This window comes from Microtus oregoni, unplaced genomic scaffold (assembly GCF_018167655.1).
Source record: "Microtus oregoni isolate MIOR12 unplaced genomic scaffold, Mior012 000019F_ref0000042, whole genome shotgun sequence".
Classification (NCBI taxonomy): Eukaryota; Metazoa; Chordata; class Mammalia; order Rodentia; family Cricetidae; genus Microtus; species Microtus oregoni.
This window is the reverse complement of record NW_024543078.1, coordinates 10269150-10287423: the sequence shown is the minus strand read 5'-3', so window position 1 is coordinate 10287423 and position 18274 is coordinate 10269150. Positions and strand designations below refer to the sequence as shown.

General features: G+C 58.5%; 1 protein-coding gene across 5 annotated transcripts; it reads left to right on the top strand.

The window, feature by feature from the left end:
- The first annotated feature begins 337 nt into the window (after window positions 1-337).
- Window positions 338-18014, top strand: Sema6b (semaphorin 6B). 5 transcript variants are annotated; one of them, XM_041669043.1, is made up of 17 exons: window positions 338-507; window positions 7647-7799; window positions 7894-8017; window positions 9397-9457; window positions 9574-9636; window positions 9916-10017; window positions 10306-10396; window positions 11200-11319; window positions 11810-11898; window positions 13164-13381; window positions 13802-13933; window positions 14250-14399; window positions 14719-14901; window positions 14987-15136; window positions 15488-15565; window positions 15695-15753; window positions 16185-18014. In XM_041669043.1, the coding sequence occupies exons 2-17, from the start codon at window positions 7676-7678 to the stop codon at window positions 17096-17098; spliced, it is 2658 nt and encodes an 885-aa protein (XP_041524977.1). In that variant the 5' UTR covers window positions 338-507; window positions 7647-7675; the 3' UTR covers window positions 17099-18014. The 5 variants fall into 5 exon arrangements, with proteins under 5 accessions (XP_041524977.1, XP_041524978.1, XP_041524980.1 ...); XM_041669044.1 differs by having other exon boundaries at window positions 7563-7799; XM_041669046.1 differs by lacking the exon at window positions 338-507 and adding an exon at window positions 1078-1102.
- The last annotated feature ends 260 nt before the right edge of the window (window positions 18015-18274 follow it).

Genomic DNA, 18274 nt, shown 5'->3' with positions numbered 1-18274 from the left:
CAATATAAGCAAGTAAAAGAGATCCTGCTGGTTTGACTCAATGGTGTCATGAGCCACAGGGGCCCGTGGGAGCTAACCCTGTGGACGGGGTGGGGGGAATAAGTGGGGGGAGGGTCATAATAATTGTATGTAAAACAACCAATAGCAAAGCGTCTATGTATACTGTATACTGGAGATACCCCGCTCAGTGCCTTCAGCTTCACTCCCGTGGTGAAAGGTGAGAAGCACAGAGGGAAACTGAGGCCGGGTAAGGCCGAGGCACCCCCTCCTCCTCCCGACCGCGTTCCGCTCCGCGTCGATCCGCGCCGGGTTTTGCGGGGCTCCGGGCTCGGGCGCTGGGGGCGGAGGTGGCGGAGCCGGGAGTCGCAGCGGCGGCGGCGGCGGAGATGCGGCCCCGGCCCGGACACCGCGCTGCGCCCCCGCGGGAGCCGCCCGCGCGTGGGAGCCCGGGCTGAGGCGCTACGGGGCCGGGGCCGAGCCGGGCAAGTGCTCGGCCTGCGCTGCGAGGTGAGAGCGGGAACGGACGCGGGGACAGACGCGGCGACCGACGCGGGGACGCACCTTGGACAGATGCTGCGGGGACAGATGCAGCGGGGACAGATGCGGGGACGGACACGGGGACGGACGCGGGGACAGATGCGGAGACAGATGCACTGGGGACTCACGCACCGGGCACGCACAGGCCGCGGGCGCCTCGTGCAGCGACACTGGCCCGGGCCCCCGCGTGCGGTCGCGGCTCCAGCGCCCTGGGCGGGGCTAACGGGCTGCGCAGCGGGCGGGGATTGCAGCCAAGGCCGGGGCTCGTCGCGTCGGGGCAGAGACAGTGGCTTTGAATTGTTGAGGCGACGGCCTGCGGGTGGGGGTGGGGGAGGGGGCGGGACACACAGCCGCGACCTCCCGTGGGTCCCGACGCGGCCCCGTGCACCGGCTGCTCCCCGAGCTCTCGGGAACCTGCCGGTCCCCTCCGACCACGCAGCTGGAGTGGGGAGGTGCACACAGATCGCGGCCAACGCCCCCGCTGCAGCGGGGCCCTGAGGGGGGCGGCCAAGGCCCCCCAAAGCCCGACAATGGGACAAAGGAGCATCTCTAGCAGCCGCACAGGGTGGGTGCCACCGTGGCCCCCCGGCCGACCGCGGCGCTGATTGGTCCCTGGGGCGGGGGTCACGTGCCCCATCCTGCTCTCCACCGCCGACTTTGGGGCGCCTCCCCAGAGCCGCTGCCAGGCCGAACCCCCACCTCGGCCTCAGATGGCGAATTCTAGGCCTGCGACAGCTCTGAGGTCAGGAGGGACCCACGGATCCCAGTTTCTCTCGGCTAGGGGTCTGTCACCCCCACCTGAGGTCTGTGTCACCCCCGCCTGAGGTCTGTTCTGTGTCACCAAAGCTTGAGGTCTCTGTGTGCCCCCGTGAGGTCCGTGTGCCTGCTCCCCCAGGTCTGTGTCACTGAGCTTCCCAGGTCGCTGTCTCTCTGCCTGAGGTCTGTGTGTTTCATCCCCACCTGAGATCTGTGTCGTTCCCCCAACCCCCGGCGCCTGAGCTCTCTGTCGTCCTCCGCCCCAGGTTCTGTAACCTGCCTGAGGTCTGTGTCACCCCCAGATTCTTTTAGCCTCTGGACACCCCCACCCCAAGCTGAGTGTAACCGAGTTGGGAACCCCAATATTGCAGCCCAGCAAGCTCTGGGCTGGAGGATGCTCTGAGGATAGAATGACTGGAGGGCCTGGCCAGGCGGCTTCTGCCTGGTTCCCTTTCTCGGCCCCTGGACTCGAGTTTTCTGGCAGGTTTTCAGGGTGCACGATTGCTTTTAGGTTATTGAGAGGTTAGAGGTGGGGAGGTTCAAGGCCTGGACCTGGGAGGGCCTGATGCCACCTGGCCTGCTGGCTGGCAGAGTGGAGGTCACTGTTCTGTGCTGGGGAGCCTCAGACTGAGTAGCTGGCAGCCTGGGGGCCAAAAGGAAGTGGGGAAATTGAGGCCCTGAACGCCCACTGAGACTGCCTTGTTTTGTGGGGCCCTGGGTTTCTCAGGCAGCAAGTGAGGGAGCCCGTTCTCTCTATCCACTGGAAACCGAGCGCTCTCAAGTTCTTCTCTTCCGAGGTGGCCCTGGATGTCTTGGGCCCCAGAGGGAAGTCGGTTTGAACTTTTAGCTTCGCTGTGTGTCCTGGGCTAGGAGGTCAGTCTCTGTGCGCTCTCCTGTGCGACCAGCTCTGCCAGCTTCTTCCCCCACTGCGTTTCCTGGGGCCTCAGATCCTCTGGGGCTTCCAATCCTCCCGCCCCCCCCCCCCCCGACCTGGTCCCTCTGTCTGTCTGTGGCAGAGGGCAGGCAGGTGGCTGCCCTGGAAGAGGTGACGTCAAACTGCGGACAGGTGAGCCAGACAGAAAGGTGACCGGCGCCTCCAGGGAAAGCTGGTGTCCCGAGCTGACCCTGGGTGTGGGTCTGGAGGGGCAGCTGGGAGGACTGGGCTGGGGAGTGGGAGAACTTCCAGGGTGCCTGAACTTTTTGAAGTGGGAGCGTCATTCCCGGGGTCACGCGGGATTGTTAAGAAATGGGGGACGTGGCGAGATTTCAGAGTCGCTGGGAGCCGAGGGGCTGACACAGAGCTGTTCCTTGGGGGGGGGGGGTCGTGGTGGGTGGGTGACTCTTAACTCAGGTGAGAGGCAGGCTGGGCGGGCTGAAGACCTCATTTCCCAGGATGCACTTGGCTCAGCCCCAAGGAACTTCCTTCTAGAGGTATCTGAATGATTAGGGAAGTCATTCAGTCGGTCAACAAACATTCCCAATGACCAGACAACCACCCCAGCTTTTCTGTTTGTTTCATAGAACTCTTCCAGACCATGAGAGGGGAAACTGAGGCAGATACTGGCTCACTCTACTATGCGGTTGGAGCTGGAGTGGAGGGAGCAACTGAAGCTAGGGAAAGTTGAATTCGCATTGTGGATCAGGAAAGGTGCATGGAGAAGGGCCTTGCAGCTGGAGCTGCGCCGGCTGTTGTGGAAGTCCGGAGGGAGGGGGTCACGTATTTTCTGAGAGTCACACTAGAGGCAGCAGAGATCCCTTCCCAGGATGTGGCCCTAAGCCCTCGGGCTGACAGTGCAGAGGCCCAGGGCGGGAAACACAGCTGTGGTCAGGCCCCAGGGCAGGGGACAGAGGGCCATGCTAAGTCCCAGGGCAGGGGTTGCTGCGGTAGAAGGGAACCGGTTGCTTGATGCAGTCTGGTGTGATGGAGGAGGGCCTCTGTGATGGGGTGGAGGGAGAAGGGAGCAGCATAGAGGGCACAGGCTGTGGGGAGTACAGACAGACTCTGGGGATCCCAGAAACTGGGGACAGCTTCACCCCTAGGTAGGTCCTCGTGGGCAGTAGTTGTGGCTGTTCAATCTCAGGCTCCTTCCGCCCACTCTGGGCTTTAGTCCTCTCCCAGGTGAAAAGTCCGGGCAATCCCTATTCTAGGAACTGAGGTAGACATTCTCTGACACACCACCACAGGGCTCTAAACACAGTAGGTCTCCACATGTGAGCTGGGAACACAGTAGGTGCTCCATCATGTGAGTTCCGAACACAGTAGGTCTCCAGATGTGAGCTGGGAACACAGTAGGTGCTCTATCATGCGATCTCTGAACACAGTAGGTCTCTACATGTGAGCTGGGGGCACAGTAGGTCTTCATCATGTGATCCAGTACACAGTGGGTCTCTAGATGTGAGCTGGGAACACAGTGTGTCTCCACATGTGAGTTGGGAACACAGTGGGTCTCCATCATGTGATCCTGAACACAGTGTGTCTCCACATGTGAGCTGGGAACACAGGGGGTCTCCATCATGTGATCCTGAACACAGTGGGTCTCCACATGTGAGCTGGGAACACAGTGGGTCTCCATCATGTGATCCTGAACACAGTGGGTCTCCATCATGTGATCCTGAACACAGTGGGTCTCCATATGTGAGCTGGGAACACAGTGTGTCTCCACATGTGAGCTGGGAACACAGTGGGTCTCCATCATGTGATCCCTGAACACAGTGTGTCTCCACATGTGAGCTGGGAACACAGTGGGTCTCCATCATGTGAGCTGGGAACACAGTAGGCGCTCTATCATGTGATCCCTGAACACAGTGGGTCTCCACATGTGAGCTGGGAACACAGTAGGTGCTCTATCATGTGATCTCTGAACACAGTAGGTCTCTACATGTGAGCTGGAAACACAGTGAGTCTCCATCATGTGATCCTGAACACCGTGGATCTCCATAAGTGTTTGTGTGGACCCTTTCAGAGAGTCTGGCTCCCAGGTGCTGGAAAGACACAAAACTGGGACTGGGGTGCCGCTGTCCCTGGGTCACCCAGGGGTGATCCTGGCTTTGACTCCCATCATGGGCAGTCACTTTGCCTGTCTTCCTCACTTCCTGTTCCCAGCAGTCCCCGTGCTTATCTCAGGTGTCCATCGGGAGTGGACTCAGGTTCCCTCACTCAGCTCTCTGCCCCACTGTCCACTGGGATGTGCCGCGTGACCTAAGCCGAGTGATGCAGCCTCTCTGAGCTCTGGGGTCACACCTGGGGGGGCTTTGCATGTCCTGTATACCCGCCATGGTGCCAAGGGCATGTGTAATTCAGATCACGGCTGGATCCTTGACCGTGCTGGTGTAGAGTCGGTGCTCAGAAAGTCCGGAGTGAGCTTGCCTTTGCCGGAATGCTCTTCTCAGGGCACTGATTCACCTGGTATTTATTGAGCAACTACTGTATGCTGGCTTCATGTTGTGGGGACACAGCAGTGGCTGCCAGGCAGACCTCACTTCCCAGAGGGAGGACACAGCAAGCTCAGACATCCTTACAGTTAAGCAACCATTGTGCACCACTCATATACACGTGGATAACTTACTGGAGACAGTGTAGGCTGTCAGCTTGTCACTCGTCTCATGGGTAAGGAAACTGAGGAGTCAGGAAGCGGGTTCAAATTGAGGGGACGAGGTTGAGTCCCCCCTCTGCCTTTGCCAGGTGGGGCATGAAGCAGCTGGGGGTAGCTGTAAGGGGAGCCAGTAACCGGACCAGGCCAGCTCTGGCTGCTGCCAGTCATCTGATCCCCCTGGGGAAGCAGGAGGCAGGAGGAGGCAGGGGATTGCCGTCAACAGCTTGTTGAGGGTCTGTCAGAGTCACAGCCAGGTGAGGGGCAGAGTGTGGAGAGCCCAGCTGTTACTTGCTTGGTGGTCATGAGGAATGGGGGCAGGAAGGTGGGGGGACCCTTCCACAGCATCCCAGTCCCCCTGAAATCAAGAGGGACTGAATTTAGAACTCCCTTATGGAGATGCAGGGGTGAGGGGGTGAGGAGGTGTAAGGTGAACTGAGGAGGGGAATGGGGTTAGGTGAGGGTGGGGGTGAGGAGTTTGGGTTGGGGGTCAGCCAAGACCGCTGGGCAACCAGAAACTACCACCAGCAGGAGGTGTTCTGCCCCCAGGCTCAATTGTGACATCTGGGACATTTGCAGTTGTGTCTCTGACGGCAGAGTCTGGGAAATGAAGGTCCTTGACCTCTGGCTGGGCCTGCCCATCCCATGTGCCGGGCCTCAGTTTCCCCACACAGCCAGTAAGATTGGGCTGTCACATGAACCAGAGTACCTGGAAGCCATGTGGGGGAGGCACGCAGGCAGGTGCCGGGGGTGGCGGTGCACCCAGGGACACATTTGAAACGTGTGGGTGGTCACTCACACTAGGACAGGTTCGGTGATGGGGTGACCGTGGGTGTATGTCAGGGGACTGGGGACACTGAGGCAGCAGGGCACAGCTCTCGGTGGTGATCACGTATTCACACACGGTGACTATTGAGTGCCAAAGGTATACCTGACCGTAGGAGAGTCCTGTGGGCACCTAGCGCAGTTGGAGGAGCAGTAGGGAGGGGAACAGAGAGGGAGGAGAGGGATGGGGCTGGAGGACTGTGGGCTAAGATCTGAGGGAGATGCTGGGAGCCTGCAGGAGATAGACCCACAGTGTCCTTTGCTCCCGTGTGCTGAAGAACTTCGCGGATGAGTGGAAAATGTGTCACAAGTGTGGATGACCCCGAGCTGAGTGCAGGGAGCGGGGAGGGAGGCATCCTGGATGGTGTGGAGGGGCCTCGGGGTGCAAGGAGGCTGCGGCGTGTCAGAGAATGGTTGGAACCCCGATTCAACAGTGTTGCCTTGAAGACCCAGATTCAGGGCTGAGGGGTGGATCTCAGGGAGGGTCAGGCCAGCCTGGTCTACATAGTAAGAACCAGTCTCAAAAAAGTTATGTTTAATATTCCATCTTATTCTGGGGGACAGGGACTTTTGTTGAAAACAGAGCTCCCCATTGCGACTCCTGTGGTTGTGTTCCCTGAGCTCTGAGTCCAGAGCTACAGAATCAGACCTAGAATTCCCCAGTGAGGGTGCTAGGGGAGTGGTCAGGGTGGAGCTCCGCCCAGAATCCCCCAGTGAGCTACCTGGAGGCGTGGTCATGGTGGAGCCCCACCTAGAATCCCCAATGAGGGGCTGGGGCCTTAGCCGGGGGTCAGGGCGGCCAAAGTGCTGAGATAAGCCTCCTGCAGTCTGGGGTCATGGGGTGGGTAGAGTGGGCAGCGCAGGGAGGAGCTCTGTAGGAAGCTCAGGAGGAAGTAGGCCCGTGTCCGAGGACATGCGTCCTCTGAGTCACAAATCCTGGAAGCCAGGGTCAGGGAGAGGAAGCCACGCAAGGTCTTCCTGTTTTTTGGCCCTGAATGTTAGAGCCCTGTGTTCTGGGACTGATGTTCCCTCCATAGCTCCCACCTACTGGGGCTCCAGATCCCCAAGACACAAGATTGCGAGGGGAGGGAGGACTGGGAGAAATCTCTGCAGCCTGGATGAGGAAAACTGAAGCCCAGAGCTGGTTGAAGATTGATGAAGCTGCTGAGAGTCCCATGAGGGGTGCCTGGGACCACTGCACCCCTTTCTGGTAGGGAGGTGCCGCCATGCCCCAGGATCCCCAGTTTTGGAGGGCTGGGGTCCCTTGTGTGAACTCACATACCTCAGGATTCCTCAGTTATGGATGAGAGCAAGAGGAATTGGCCCAAGGGAACAGAAAGTCAAGTTCACCAGGGACACCAGGCCCTGTCTCTTGGGATGTTCTGGGACCCCATCGCTTATGCTGTGGTTTATAAAGCACCATGGGCTTTTAATTCTCTTATGTTTTGTTCAGCCTTCGCATTTAAAATCATTTCCCTCTTTATTTTAATTTTGTGGCGATTTGGTTTTATCAAGGGGTTTTGCTGTTAAGCCCAGGCTGGCCTAGACCTAATGATGCTGCTGCCTCAGCCTCTCCGGGGTTGATGTGACAGGCCTACGCAACGACGCCAGGCTCACAGCCTTTTCGTGTTTTAATTTGAATGATATTTTTAAATGCTTTTTGAAATTGGATTCTAAAGCGCATGTTTTAAGATAATATCCATTATTGTAATTCTCGTGATTAATTTTTAATTACCTAATGCATTTTCGTTTGCAGCTATTTCCTGAGATTTTTACTCACATGTGGTCGTAAAGTCGCTTGTTAATTAAACAATGTCTGAGCGTCCTTATTATTATCAATGTTTTTACTTTTAGTCTGAGAGGAAGGGGCTCGCGCGCCCCCTGCCGGCTGCTTCTGGAACTGCAGACCGCGCCACTCACCCCAGTCCTGACTTGCAGGTGTCACCTGTGGCCACCTGGTCCTCGCCATGCGGACCCCGCGAGCGCCCCCTCCCTGCCCAGCCCTGCTGCTGCTCCTGCTGCTGCTCCTGGGGGTCGCTCAAGGTCTCTTCCCGGAAGAACCACCTCCACTCAGCGTGGCCCCCAGGGACTGTGAGTCTAGGAAATCGACGGGTGGGGAGTGTCGGGGTCCCAGGTGGGTGGGATCTTGTTTCCAAGTGCGTCCTCCTTTCACGCCCTCACCTAGACCTGAGCCACTACCCCGTGTTCGTGGGCAGCGGGCCTGGTCGTCTGAGCCCTGCGGAGGGTGCCGAGGACCTCAACATCCAACGGGTGCTACGCGTTAACAGGACACTGTTCATTGGGGACAGGTATGCAAGTGTTTGGGCGTCTACGACAGCACAGTTGAGGGGGTGCGTGATGGACTTGTTACCTGTGGTGCTGAATGCTGAGTTTCAAGGGTGCTGAACTGAGTTGTAAGACTATTGAGCACTGAGTTTAAGGGTGCTGAATGCTGGGTGGCTTTGTTTGTTTGAGACGGGGTTTCTCTGGGTAGCCCTGGCTGTCCTGGAACTCAGAGATCCGCCAGCCTCTGCCTCTTGAGTGCTGGGATGAAAGGCGTGCGCCACCATTACCCGGTTTACATTTTACTTTGTGCTTGTGTCCGTGTGACATACGTGAGTGACGTACATGGATGTGTTTATGTAAAGGTGCACAATGTACACACACGGTGTGGAGGACGACCTGTGGGAGCGGGTCTCCTTGCAGCCGGTGACTTTACCCCCTGAGCCATCTTCGGAGCAAACGCCAGCGTTCAGGGTACCGAGTGCTGTCTGAGGGCGCTTTCCCTGAGCCTGAGATTTTTGTTTGGTTTTGTTGTTGCTGTCATTTTTTAAGACAGGGTTTTTCTGTGTACTCCTGTCTGTTCTGGAACTCGTTCTGTAGGCTGGCCTCGAACTCACAGAGATCACTTGCCTTAAGTCTGAGTTCTTTTTTTTTTTAAATTAATTATTAATTTTGGTTTTTCAAGACAGGATTTTTCTGTAGCTTTGGAACCTGTCCTAGAACTAGCTCTTGTAGAATAGGCTGACCTCAAACTCACAGAGATCTGTCTGCCTCTGCCTCCTGAGTGCTGGGATTAAAGGTGTGCGCCACAACCGCCCAGCTACCTATTTTTATTTTATGTGTGTTGGTGCTTTGCTTACATGTGAGGGTGTTCAGGTCCCCTGGAACTGGAGCTACAGACAGTTGTGAGCTGCCATGTGGGTTCTGGGAATTGAACTCAGGTCCTCTGGAAGAGCAGCCAGTGCTCTTAACCCTTGAGGCATCTCTCCAGACCCTTAAGTCTGAGTTTTAAGGGGATTAGCCTACAGTTGACCTGGGTATGACAGTTGGGGACAATGTCTGGGCACAATCTACTGGGTGCCTAGAGGGAGTGATAGAGAGGAACTCGGGGCTTGGCAGAGGGAGTGACGGGCTCTGGGCGAAGGAGTGGACTCGGGACTCACAGGCGCCTCCTGGTGGCAGGTTGGCACTGAGCCCTGGATGTGACCAAGCTGTCAGGTTTAGGGGCGGGAGGACGTGGCAGCGTGCTGGGTGTGAGAAAGGGGTGGATATGGCATAGATTTCATAGGCAGAAACCACAAATCGGGCCAAGGACAGCGTGGGTGCCAGATGGGCACCATGTGTATTGTGGTAGGACTGACAGTGGTGGGGTCCCCCAATCTCACAGACCATGCTCTTCCTATAGAGACAACCTGTACCAGGTAGAGCTGGAACCGTCCACATCCACAGAGCTGCGGTACCAGAGGGTGAGGAAGGCGCCAGTACCGGGGCTCCAAGAGGGGAGGTGGAACTCGGCTGAGAGGAGGGATCTGAGGGGTGCTGAGGGCCACATCACCTCACCCCACTTTCTTTGTATCGGCAGAAGCTGACCTGGCGCTCCAATCCCAGTGACATCAATGTGTGTCGGATGAAGGGCAAGCAAGAGGTTAGAGGCACCTAGCCCGGCCATGGCCTAGCCCACCCTGCCCTCCTGGGCCCCATTCTCTCCTGGCCAGGCTCAGGGAGGTTCTTCCCACCTCCTGGTGGTTTCTCTGAAGGCGGAACACTTCAGTTGCCTCTCCCCGTCTACCCAGGACATGCCCAACCTTCATCCCATCATGTAACCCCAAACCTTAGGTCAGCCTCGGCTGACTTCCCAGCCCTAGCCATATTCACAGGGACCAGACAACACCCTTCATGCCTCCTTCCTCCCTCTCCACCCCAGGGCGAATGTCGGAACTTTGTCAAGGTGCTCCTGCTTCGTGACCAGTCCACGCTCTTCGTGTGCGGCTCCAATGCGTTTAACCCCATCTGCGCCAATTACAGTGTGAGTCTCAGCCCTTCTGAGCCCCTAAGGGGTCTGCTTCGCCTCCATGTGCCCAGGGTTTCCTCCAAGCCACATGTACCCTTACGCCAGGCCTGCCGGCATTTTCCCCATTTCCCTGCTCCGGCCGTTCACATACCAGGAAACTAAGGCCCAGAGAGGTTAATTGACTGGCCAGTGTCACACAGTAATCCAGGATGAAGCGAGGGTTTTTCTGGAGTGGGGGAGTGGGGAAGCTAGGAGCTGCCAGGCAGGGTGACAGCCATTGCTCAGACTCCATCCTCCATGCAGATGGACACGCTGCAGCCTCTCGGGGACAACATCAGCGGCATGGCCCGCTGCCCCTACGACCCCAAGCATGCCAATGTCGCCCTCTTCTCAGGTGAGCAATTCCTGCATTGGCCCATCCAGCCTGAAGAGAGGCATTTTACTTTCCTAAAGTCTCGGTCACTCAGAGGCAGCTGGGAAATGGACAGACAGACTCTAGAAACAGTCAGAGTCAAGGTCAGGATGGTGGCTAGGCTGAGCATAGAGGAAGAAACTGAACCTGGGGCCAAGACTCAGCCTGGGATCATGATGGGTTCCAGGCTCAGCCTGGTCACAGGCCACATTAGGCTGACGTTCTAGTTGTTGCCCAACCCCCTTCTGGGCCTCCTCCTCCTCTTCTTCTTCCTTCTTCCTCCTCCTCCCCTCCTCCCCTTCTCTTCCTCTTCCCCTCCTTCTCCTCCTCCCCTCCTCCTCCTCCCCTCCTCTTCCCCTCCTCCTCCTCCTCCCTTCCTCCTCCCTTCCTCCTCCTCCCTTCCTCCTCCCTTCCTCCTCCTCCCCTCCTCCTCTTCTTCCCCTCCTCCTCCTCTTCCCCTCCTCCTCCTCTTCCCCTCTTCCTCCTCCTCCCCTCCTCCCCTCCTCCTCTCTTCCTCCTTCTCCTCTTCCTCCTCCCTTCCTCCTAACCTCCTCACCTCCTCCTTCTCCTCCTGCTCCTTGTTTTTCAAGACAGGGGCTCACTGTGTAACCCTGGCTGGCCTGGAACTCACTCTGTAGACCAGGCTAGCCCTGAACTCATAGATTCACCCGCCTCTGGCTCCCCTGTGCTGGGATCAGGGGTGTGTCACCATGCCTGGCTTCTCTCTGGTCCTTCTCAGTCTAACCCCCATCTGCTCCTCTCGCACTGTGGTCCCCTGTATCCAGATGGAATGCTCTTCACAGCCACGGTGACTGACTTCTTAGCCATCGACGCCGTCATCTACCGCAGCCTCGGGGACCGGCCCACCCTGCGCACAGTGAAGCATGACTCCAAGTGGTTCAAAGGTGAGACCCTTAAGAACAGAGTGTAAGCCTTGTAGATGTGGCATTTACCTGACATTCCCTAACAAGGACGAGCCCCGGAAGAGATCAGGAGCGAAGGGACTGGGATCTCCGTTTTTGGAGTCTGTTGATCTTTTAAAAGATGAAACCAGATGAAGATTTTCATGTAAAGCAAAAGATGCTAGAAGTGGGTGGCTGAGGATCCTCAAGGAAGGACAGGAGAGCAGACCCTGGGGCCTAGTTCACCAAATAGGGAGGACATAGGTCATAAAACAGCACAGTTAGCTTAGGGAGCATAGACACGGTGATTTTTTTTTTTTGCGTTATGACCCCACTCACCCAAAAAGAGTTAAAGTGAAGTTATTTTGGCTAAGTGGCAACTCTAAGCCCCCTCTTCATAACAAAATGCACAGCTCACAGTGTGCGCTGGTGACATTCTTACCCCAGAGCCCCTTCCTGACGACTCAGGCTGGACCCCGATTCTTCTCCACAGAGCCCTACTTTGTGCATGCCGTGGAGTGGGGAAGTCATGTCTATTTCTTCTTCCGGGAAATCGCCATGGAGTTTAACTACCTGGAAAAGGTGACAAAATACTCTTGGGATGCCTGGGCAGGGGACACTGAGTTGAGAAGCTCACATCAGGGAAGGTGGACAAGAGATCTAACCATGGAATCCACCTGGGTCAAAGGGCCCAGTCTTTATAGTGTCCCCTCCAGCAAGGCCCAGGCCTCTGAGACTGGAAGACATTTAGTGAGTAACTGTGGAGTTTGAAATCTTTGTAGAGAGGAGTGTTGGAGACACTGGTGTCATGCGACCCCACAGCTTCGGCTGCCATCCATCCCTCAACACTCTCTCTCTGTGTCACTGACACAATCCACCCATCCATCCACCCACCCACCCGCCCGTCCATCCACCCGTCCGTCCACCCATCCATTCACCCACCCACCCGTCCATCCACCCATCCATCCGTCCATCTGTCCACCCATCCATCCACCCACCCAGCCACCCTCCCACCCACCATCCGTCCGTCCACCCGCCCGTCCATCCACCCACCCATCCACCCACTCACCCACCCATCCATCCACTCACCCACCCATCCACCCACTCACCCACCCATCCACCCACTCACCCACCCACTCACCCACCCATCCACTCACCCACCCACTCACCCACCCATCCACCCACTCACCCACCCATCCACCCACTCACCCACCCACTCACCCACCCATCCACCCATCCACCCATCCACTCACCCACCCACTCACCCACCCATCCACCCACTCACCCACCCATCAATTTATCTCTTGCTTTGTCACCTGTGCCATCAATATCCCTGGTGTCTGGCATCCCATGTGGCAGGTCCCCTCTAGTTCTTATAACAGAGGTTCCCTCTGTCCTGCATGGCTTGCAGCAGCTATTTCTTTTCTTTTTTTTTTTTTTTTTTGATTATTTATTTATTTATTTATTTATTTTGGTTTTTCGAGACAGGGTTTCTCTGTGGCTTTGGAGTCTGTCCTGGAACTAGCTGTGTAGACCAGGCTGGTCTCGAACTCACAGAGATCCGCCTGCCTCTGCCTCCCGAGTGCTGGGATTAAAGGCGTGCGCCACCATCGCCCGGCTATTTATTTATTATGTATACAATATTCTGTCTGTGTGTATGCCTGCTGGCCAGAAGAGGGCACCCAGACCTCATTACAGATGGTTGTGAGCCACCATGTGGTTGCTGGGAATTGAACTCAGGACCTTTGGAAGAGGAGGCAATGCTCTTAACCTCTGAGCCATCTCTACAGCCCTGAAGCAGCTGTTCTACATCACACTGACTCACGTTGTTCCTGATGCTTGTCCAGGTGGTGGTATCCCGCGTGGCCCGTGTGTGCAAGAATGATGTGGGTGGCTCCCCACGGGTGCTGGAGAAGCAGTGGACTTCTTTCCTGAAGGCCCGGCTCAACTGCTCCGTGCCTGGGGACTCACACTTCTACTTCAACGTACTGCAGGCTGTGACAGGTGTAGTGAGCCTGGGCGGCCGGCCGGTGATCCTCGCTGTCTTCTCCACCCCCAGCAACAGGTCAGCCAATGCCACAGGGCGCCCACTAGGGGTGTTTGGTGAGCAGAATCCCCGGGTTCGCACATTCACCCAGCAAACATTCTGAGTCCTGTGTTGGGCGGCATCGATTCCAGGAGACCTCCATGCCAAGCCGGGGCCAAGGAAAAAAAGAGACACCCAGAGTCCTGTGGTCCCACGGGACATGGCGGGAAGGGCTCCTGAAGAAGGGACACTGGGGCATGGAAGAGGGAACCAGGATAGATGAAGATTCAGAGGCTATGTGCTGGTCTGCGAGAGAGGTCAGCAGACGAGGCTGGAACACTAGACAGTCAAGGAAGCCATGGTGGGAACTGAACAGATGCAAAGGCCCTGGGTGCGTTCGGGAGGCTTGTGTTGCTCCATCCCCACCTGGCTCAGCAATGTCTCTCCCCTCCTCTGCAGCATCCCTGGCTCAGCCGTCTGCGCCTTTGACATGAACCAAGTGGCTGCTGTGTTTGAAGGCCGCTTCCGAGAGCAGAAGTCCCCGGAGTCCATCTGGACACCAGTACCTGAAGACCAAGTGCCACGGCCCAGGTGACAGTGACGGTCAGCTTGGGAGAGGAGATGATGGAGGGAGAATGAGAGAAGCTGGTGGAGGAAGCAACACCAGAGGGTCGCTGGGCCTTAGTCGATGCCAGCGACCTTCATTTGTCGAGGGGATAAGCCAAGCAAAGGCCCTGGGGAGGAGGAGGGCACGGCCTTTGTGAGGCCTCAGGGCAAATCAGATCAGAAGGCAGAGGTCCTGAAGCTCCAAAGAGTTTAGAGGGTGAAACCAGAGTGGGGAGCCATTCAAGCTGGATCCCAGGTACTCCGAACCCTCCTTGACTCCCCTTCTTCTGTCCTTCCCCAGGCCCGGGTGCTGCGCAGCCCCCGGTATGCAGTACAACGCCTCCAGCGCCCTGCCCGATGAGATCCTCAACTTCGTGAAGACCCACCCACTGATGGACGAAGCGGTACCTTCTCTGGGCCATGCTCCCTGGATCGTGAGGACTCTGATGCGGTCAGTGCTGGGGAGGGGGTAGTTCGGGATGGCATTGGGGAGGGAGCATGGGTCTCCGTCAAGGGCCTTCATTGATTGAAGGATATGCTGGGCAAGGGCAGCTCACGCAAATGCCCAGGGGTAGGGAGTGGGGGGCACAGCCTATGCAGAGGGCCCAAGGCAGGACCGAGCATGGCTTCTTAGTGTCGTGTGCATCATTTGGTGTGTATCTGTGTAACTACTCCTAGACCCCTCAATTTAGGAGATGCCTGATACCTGGGGTGGGAGGCCTGCAGGGCTTCGGGGCCAACTTGACCTCCAACTCCATCTTGTGTTCCAGGCACCAGCTGACCCGAGTGGCTGTGGACGTGGGTGCAGGCCCATGGGGCAATCAGACAATAGTCTTCCTTGGCTCCGAGGTGGGCACCATCCTCAAATTCCTCGTGAGGCCCAATGCCAGTGTCTCAGGGACCACCGGGCCCAGTGTCTTCCTGGAGGAGTTTGAAACCTACCGACCTGACAGGTCTGGGGATAACCAGGGAGGTGGGAGCGGCCAGCTGGACGCCAGGGTGGGCACACCAGCCTCACTCACCACCCTGTGTGCCCAGGTGTGGACAATCCGGCAGCGGTGGTGAGTGGGGGCAGCGACTGCTGAGCCTGGAGCTGGACACAGCCTCAGGTGGCCTGCTGGCTGCCTTCCCCCGCTGCGTGGTCCGTGTGCCTGTTGCCCGCTGCCAGCTCCACTCGGGGTGCATGAAGTAAGTGCCCCCCCAAGGCTGGTACAGGGTGGGAGGTGATGGCAGAGAAGACAGCCAGATGTCACTGAAAAGCTTTGGTTTATGGAGGGGTGAACTGGGCAGCGCACACAGCCGTGCAAAGGCCCCGGGGCAGGATGGAGCCCGTGTTGGAGGAGTGAGCAGACTGTGTGGGCTCAGACGCCAGCCCAGCCCTGTGCCATACTTCACACCTGAGCCTCTGCTTTCTTGTGTGGAAAAGGGAGAGGAAGTAGCCCCGGCCTCCAAGACTCACTCTGAGTCAACCATAGCTGTGGTGTCTGGGAGGTCACATGGCCCAGGTCCCCTGAGCAGCTGTTCCATGCTCTATCATAGGAACTGTATTGGCAGCCAGGATCCATACTGCGGTTGGGCCCCCGATGGCTCCTGTATTTTCCTCAGACCAGGAACCAGGTACGGGGAAGGAGGACATGGGTGGGGGGCGCATCTGAGGATCCATGGTCCACGTTCCCCCTCCCTGTGCCATGTTGGGTGCAAAAGGTTCTCTGCTAAGTCTACTTCTGTCCCCTTCCCCCACCTCAGTGCCACGTTTGAGCAAGATGTGTCCGGGGCCAGCACCTCAGGTTTAGGGGACTGCTCAGGTAAGCTGGGAAAGGGACTCCCCTGTGTGTTTTGACACAAGCTGAGGACTTGTGTCTGGGTGAGGGAGGTAGGAACGAGTGGAAGGCTTTGGGCAGGTACAGTGACTCTGTGCTCCTGGGCGCCCTCTGGTGGCGACTGCAGGGAGGGAAGAAAATGAGACCCGCCTGATTGGGAGATGAGGAAAAGGTACAGACTAGAAAAAACAGGGACAAGGGGCGTGGCTCAGACTTAAAGCTCATGCCTGGGGGTGTGGTCGGAGTAGAGCCCGGGTCTAGAACCCCCAGCGATAAACTGGGGGCTTGGTCAGGGTGAAACTCCCCCCCCCCAAAAAATGGGCGTGTGACTCAGTGCCTATCTAGCGCAGACAGACTGGCTTTCAGCCTGGGACCCCACTACCACCTGGGACCCCACTACCACCTTCTGTCCCCAGGACTCTTGCGCGCCAGCCTCTCGGATGAGCGTGCAGGACTTGTGTCAGTGAACCTGCTGGTGACGTCCTCGGTGGCGGCGTTCGTGGTGGGCGCCGTGGTGTCTGGCTTCAGCGTGGGCTGGTTCGTGGGTCTCCGCGAGCGGCGGGAGCTGGCCCGGCGCAAGGACAAGGAGGCCATCCTGGCGCACGGCGGCGGAGAGGCAGTGCTGAGCGTGAGCCGGCTGGGCGAGCGCAGGGGGACAGGGCCCGGGGGCCGCGGAGGAGCCGGCGGCGGACCCGGGGTTCCCCCGGAGGCCCTGCTCGCCCCGCTCATGCAGAACGGCTGGACGAAGGCAACACTGCTGCATGGTGGCCCTCACGACCTGGACTCGGGGCTACTGCCCACCCCGGAGCAGACGCCTCTGCCCCAGAAGCGCTTGCCCACACCGCACCCGCACGCCCACGCCCTGGGGCCGCGAGCCTGGGACCACAGCCACGCTCTGCTGTCGGCCTCGGCCTCCACCTCCTTGTTGTTGCTGGCGCCCGCCCGCGCCCCTGAGCAGCCCCCGGTGCCGGTGGAGCCGGGCCCCGACGGTCGCCTCTGCGCCCCTAGACCCGGCCGGGCCTCGCACCCCGGCGACTTCCCGCTCACGCCACACCCCAGCCCGGACCGCCGGCGGGTGGTGTCCGCACCCACGGGCCCCTTGGACCCATCGGGCGACGGCCTGCCCGGGCCCTGGAGCCCACCCGCGACCAGCAGCCTGCGGAGGCCGGGTCCCCACGGGCCCCCCGCAGCAGCCCTGAGGCGCACGCACACGTTCAACAGCGGCGAGGCCCGGCCTGGAGGTCACCGTCCCCGCCGCCACCCACCCGCGGACTCCACGCACCTGCTGCCCTGCGGGGCAGGTGAGCGGACTGCACCTCCCGTGCCCTAGGCCGGGTGGACGCCTCGACGGTGCCAACCACAGCGACGGGGCGGGGAGGGGCGCGAGCTCAGGTCACCGGGCCCCACTGGCTCCGAGTGGGGTGCGTCCGTCCCCCACCCACATGTGTGGGGGTCCCCTTGCCACAGGGAAGCACAAGAGCCCCCTCCATCTCGGAGGATTCAGGACATGAAGCCCCGGGGTGGGCGGGAGGAGGCCAACCTTTGACCTTCTGCGCATAGACTTTGATTTTTTTTTTCTTTATTTTGAGTTTTTTTTTTTTTTCTAAGAAATTGCACAGCCCCGTTCTTGGGGTGGCAGCCGGGGTGGGGGGTGAGGACTTGGGGTGAGGGGAGGCAGAGCTGCAGATATGAGCCTTCCCGCCTCAACTCATCCTCCGCAGAAGGGACCCCCTTCCCGGTCCCGGGTCCTTGCGTGTGTGGGTGTGTGTCTGTGTGCATGGTCTGTTCGTGTGCAGGGGTCCGGGACAGAAGTGTGTGTGTGCGTGTGTGTGAGACAGGGCCGCCGTGGGTGTGCGTGTGTGCGACTCAGAATGTGGGTGGTGGCGCCCTCAGAGACCCTGGCGTTGGCTGAGCCAATGCTGGGACTTCTGGAGAAAATCCCGGGGGAGGGGGCCTCCGAGGTGCCGGTTTGGAGTTCAAATTCTGCTTCTGCAGAGGGGACCTGCGGTTCAGGCTGGGAGATGGGGGAACCTGCTTCTAAAGGGCTTGTGGGGGTCTTAGGGGGGTGGAGGTGGGCAGACCCCCTGTAAATACAGCCCTGGGGTGGTCAGAGAGGCCCATGCCACCCGCCCCCCCCTTGTGACGTCCCCTCTTTGACCGCCAGCTGACCGTGCATGCCACGTGGCCAGCTGAGTCCAGGACCCTCCCCAGCCCTATCCCCGTCAATAAAACTCTGTTTACATCCACCGGCCCCCTCGACTCTGGGTCAGCTCTGTTTTCTGGGGTGACTGGGAACACCTGCTCTTAGTCGGGCTCACAGGCAAATGGGGGTTTAGCCTCTTAGAGCCCAGGCTGGGAGGAGAGGTCAGGGAGACCTGGGAAGACCTGGGAAACTTATAACATCGAGGAACTTGCTAAGCGCCGCAGAGATGGCTGCGTGGGTAAAACACCTTCCGTGGCAGCGTGAGGACCTTAGTTCTCAGAAAAACCCGGCCGTGGTGGTGTG

Bases quoted from the DNA above. Each gene is read 5' to 3' on its own strand.
- Sema6b (XM_041669043.1), top strand. From the start codon at position 7,676: ATGCGGACCCCGCGAGCGCCCCCTCCCTGCCCAGCCCTGCTGCTGCTC. The intron at 10,397-11,199 runs GTGAGCAATTCC...CCCTGTATCCAG, and splicing joins CAATGTCGCCCTCTTCTCAG to ATGGAATGCTCTTCACAGCC. The intron at 15,754-16,184 runs GTAAGCTGGGAA...TTCTGTCCCCAG, and splicing joins AGGTTTAGGGGACTGCTCAG to GACTCTTGCGCGCCAGCCTC.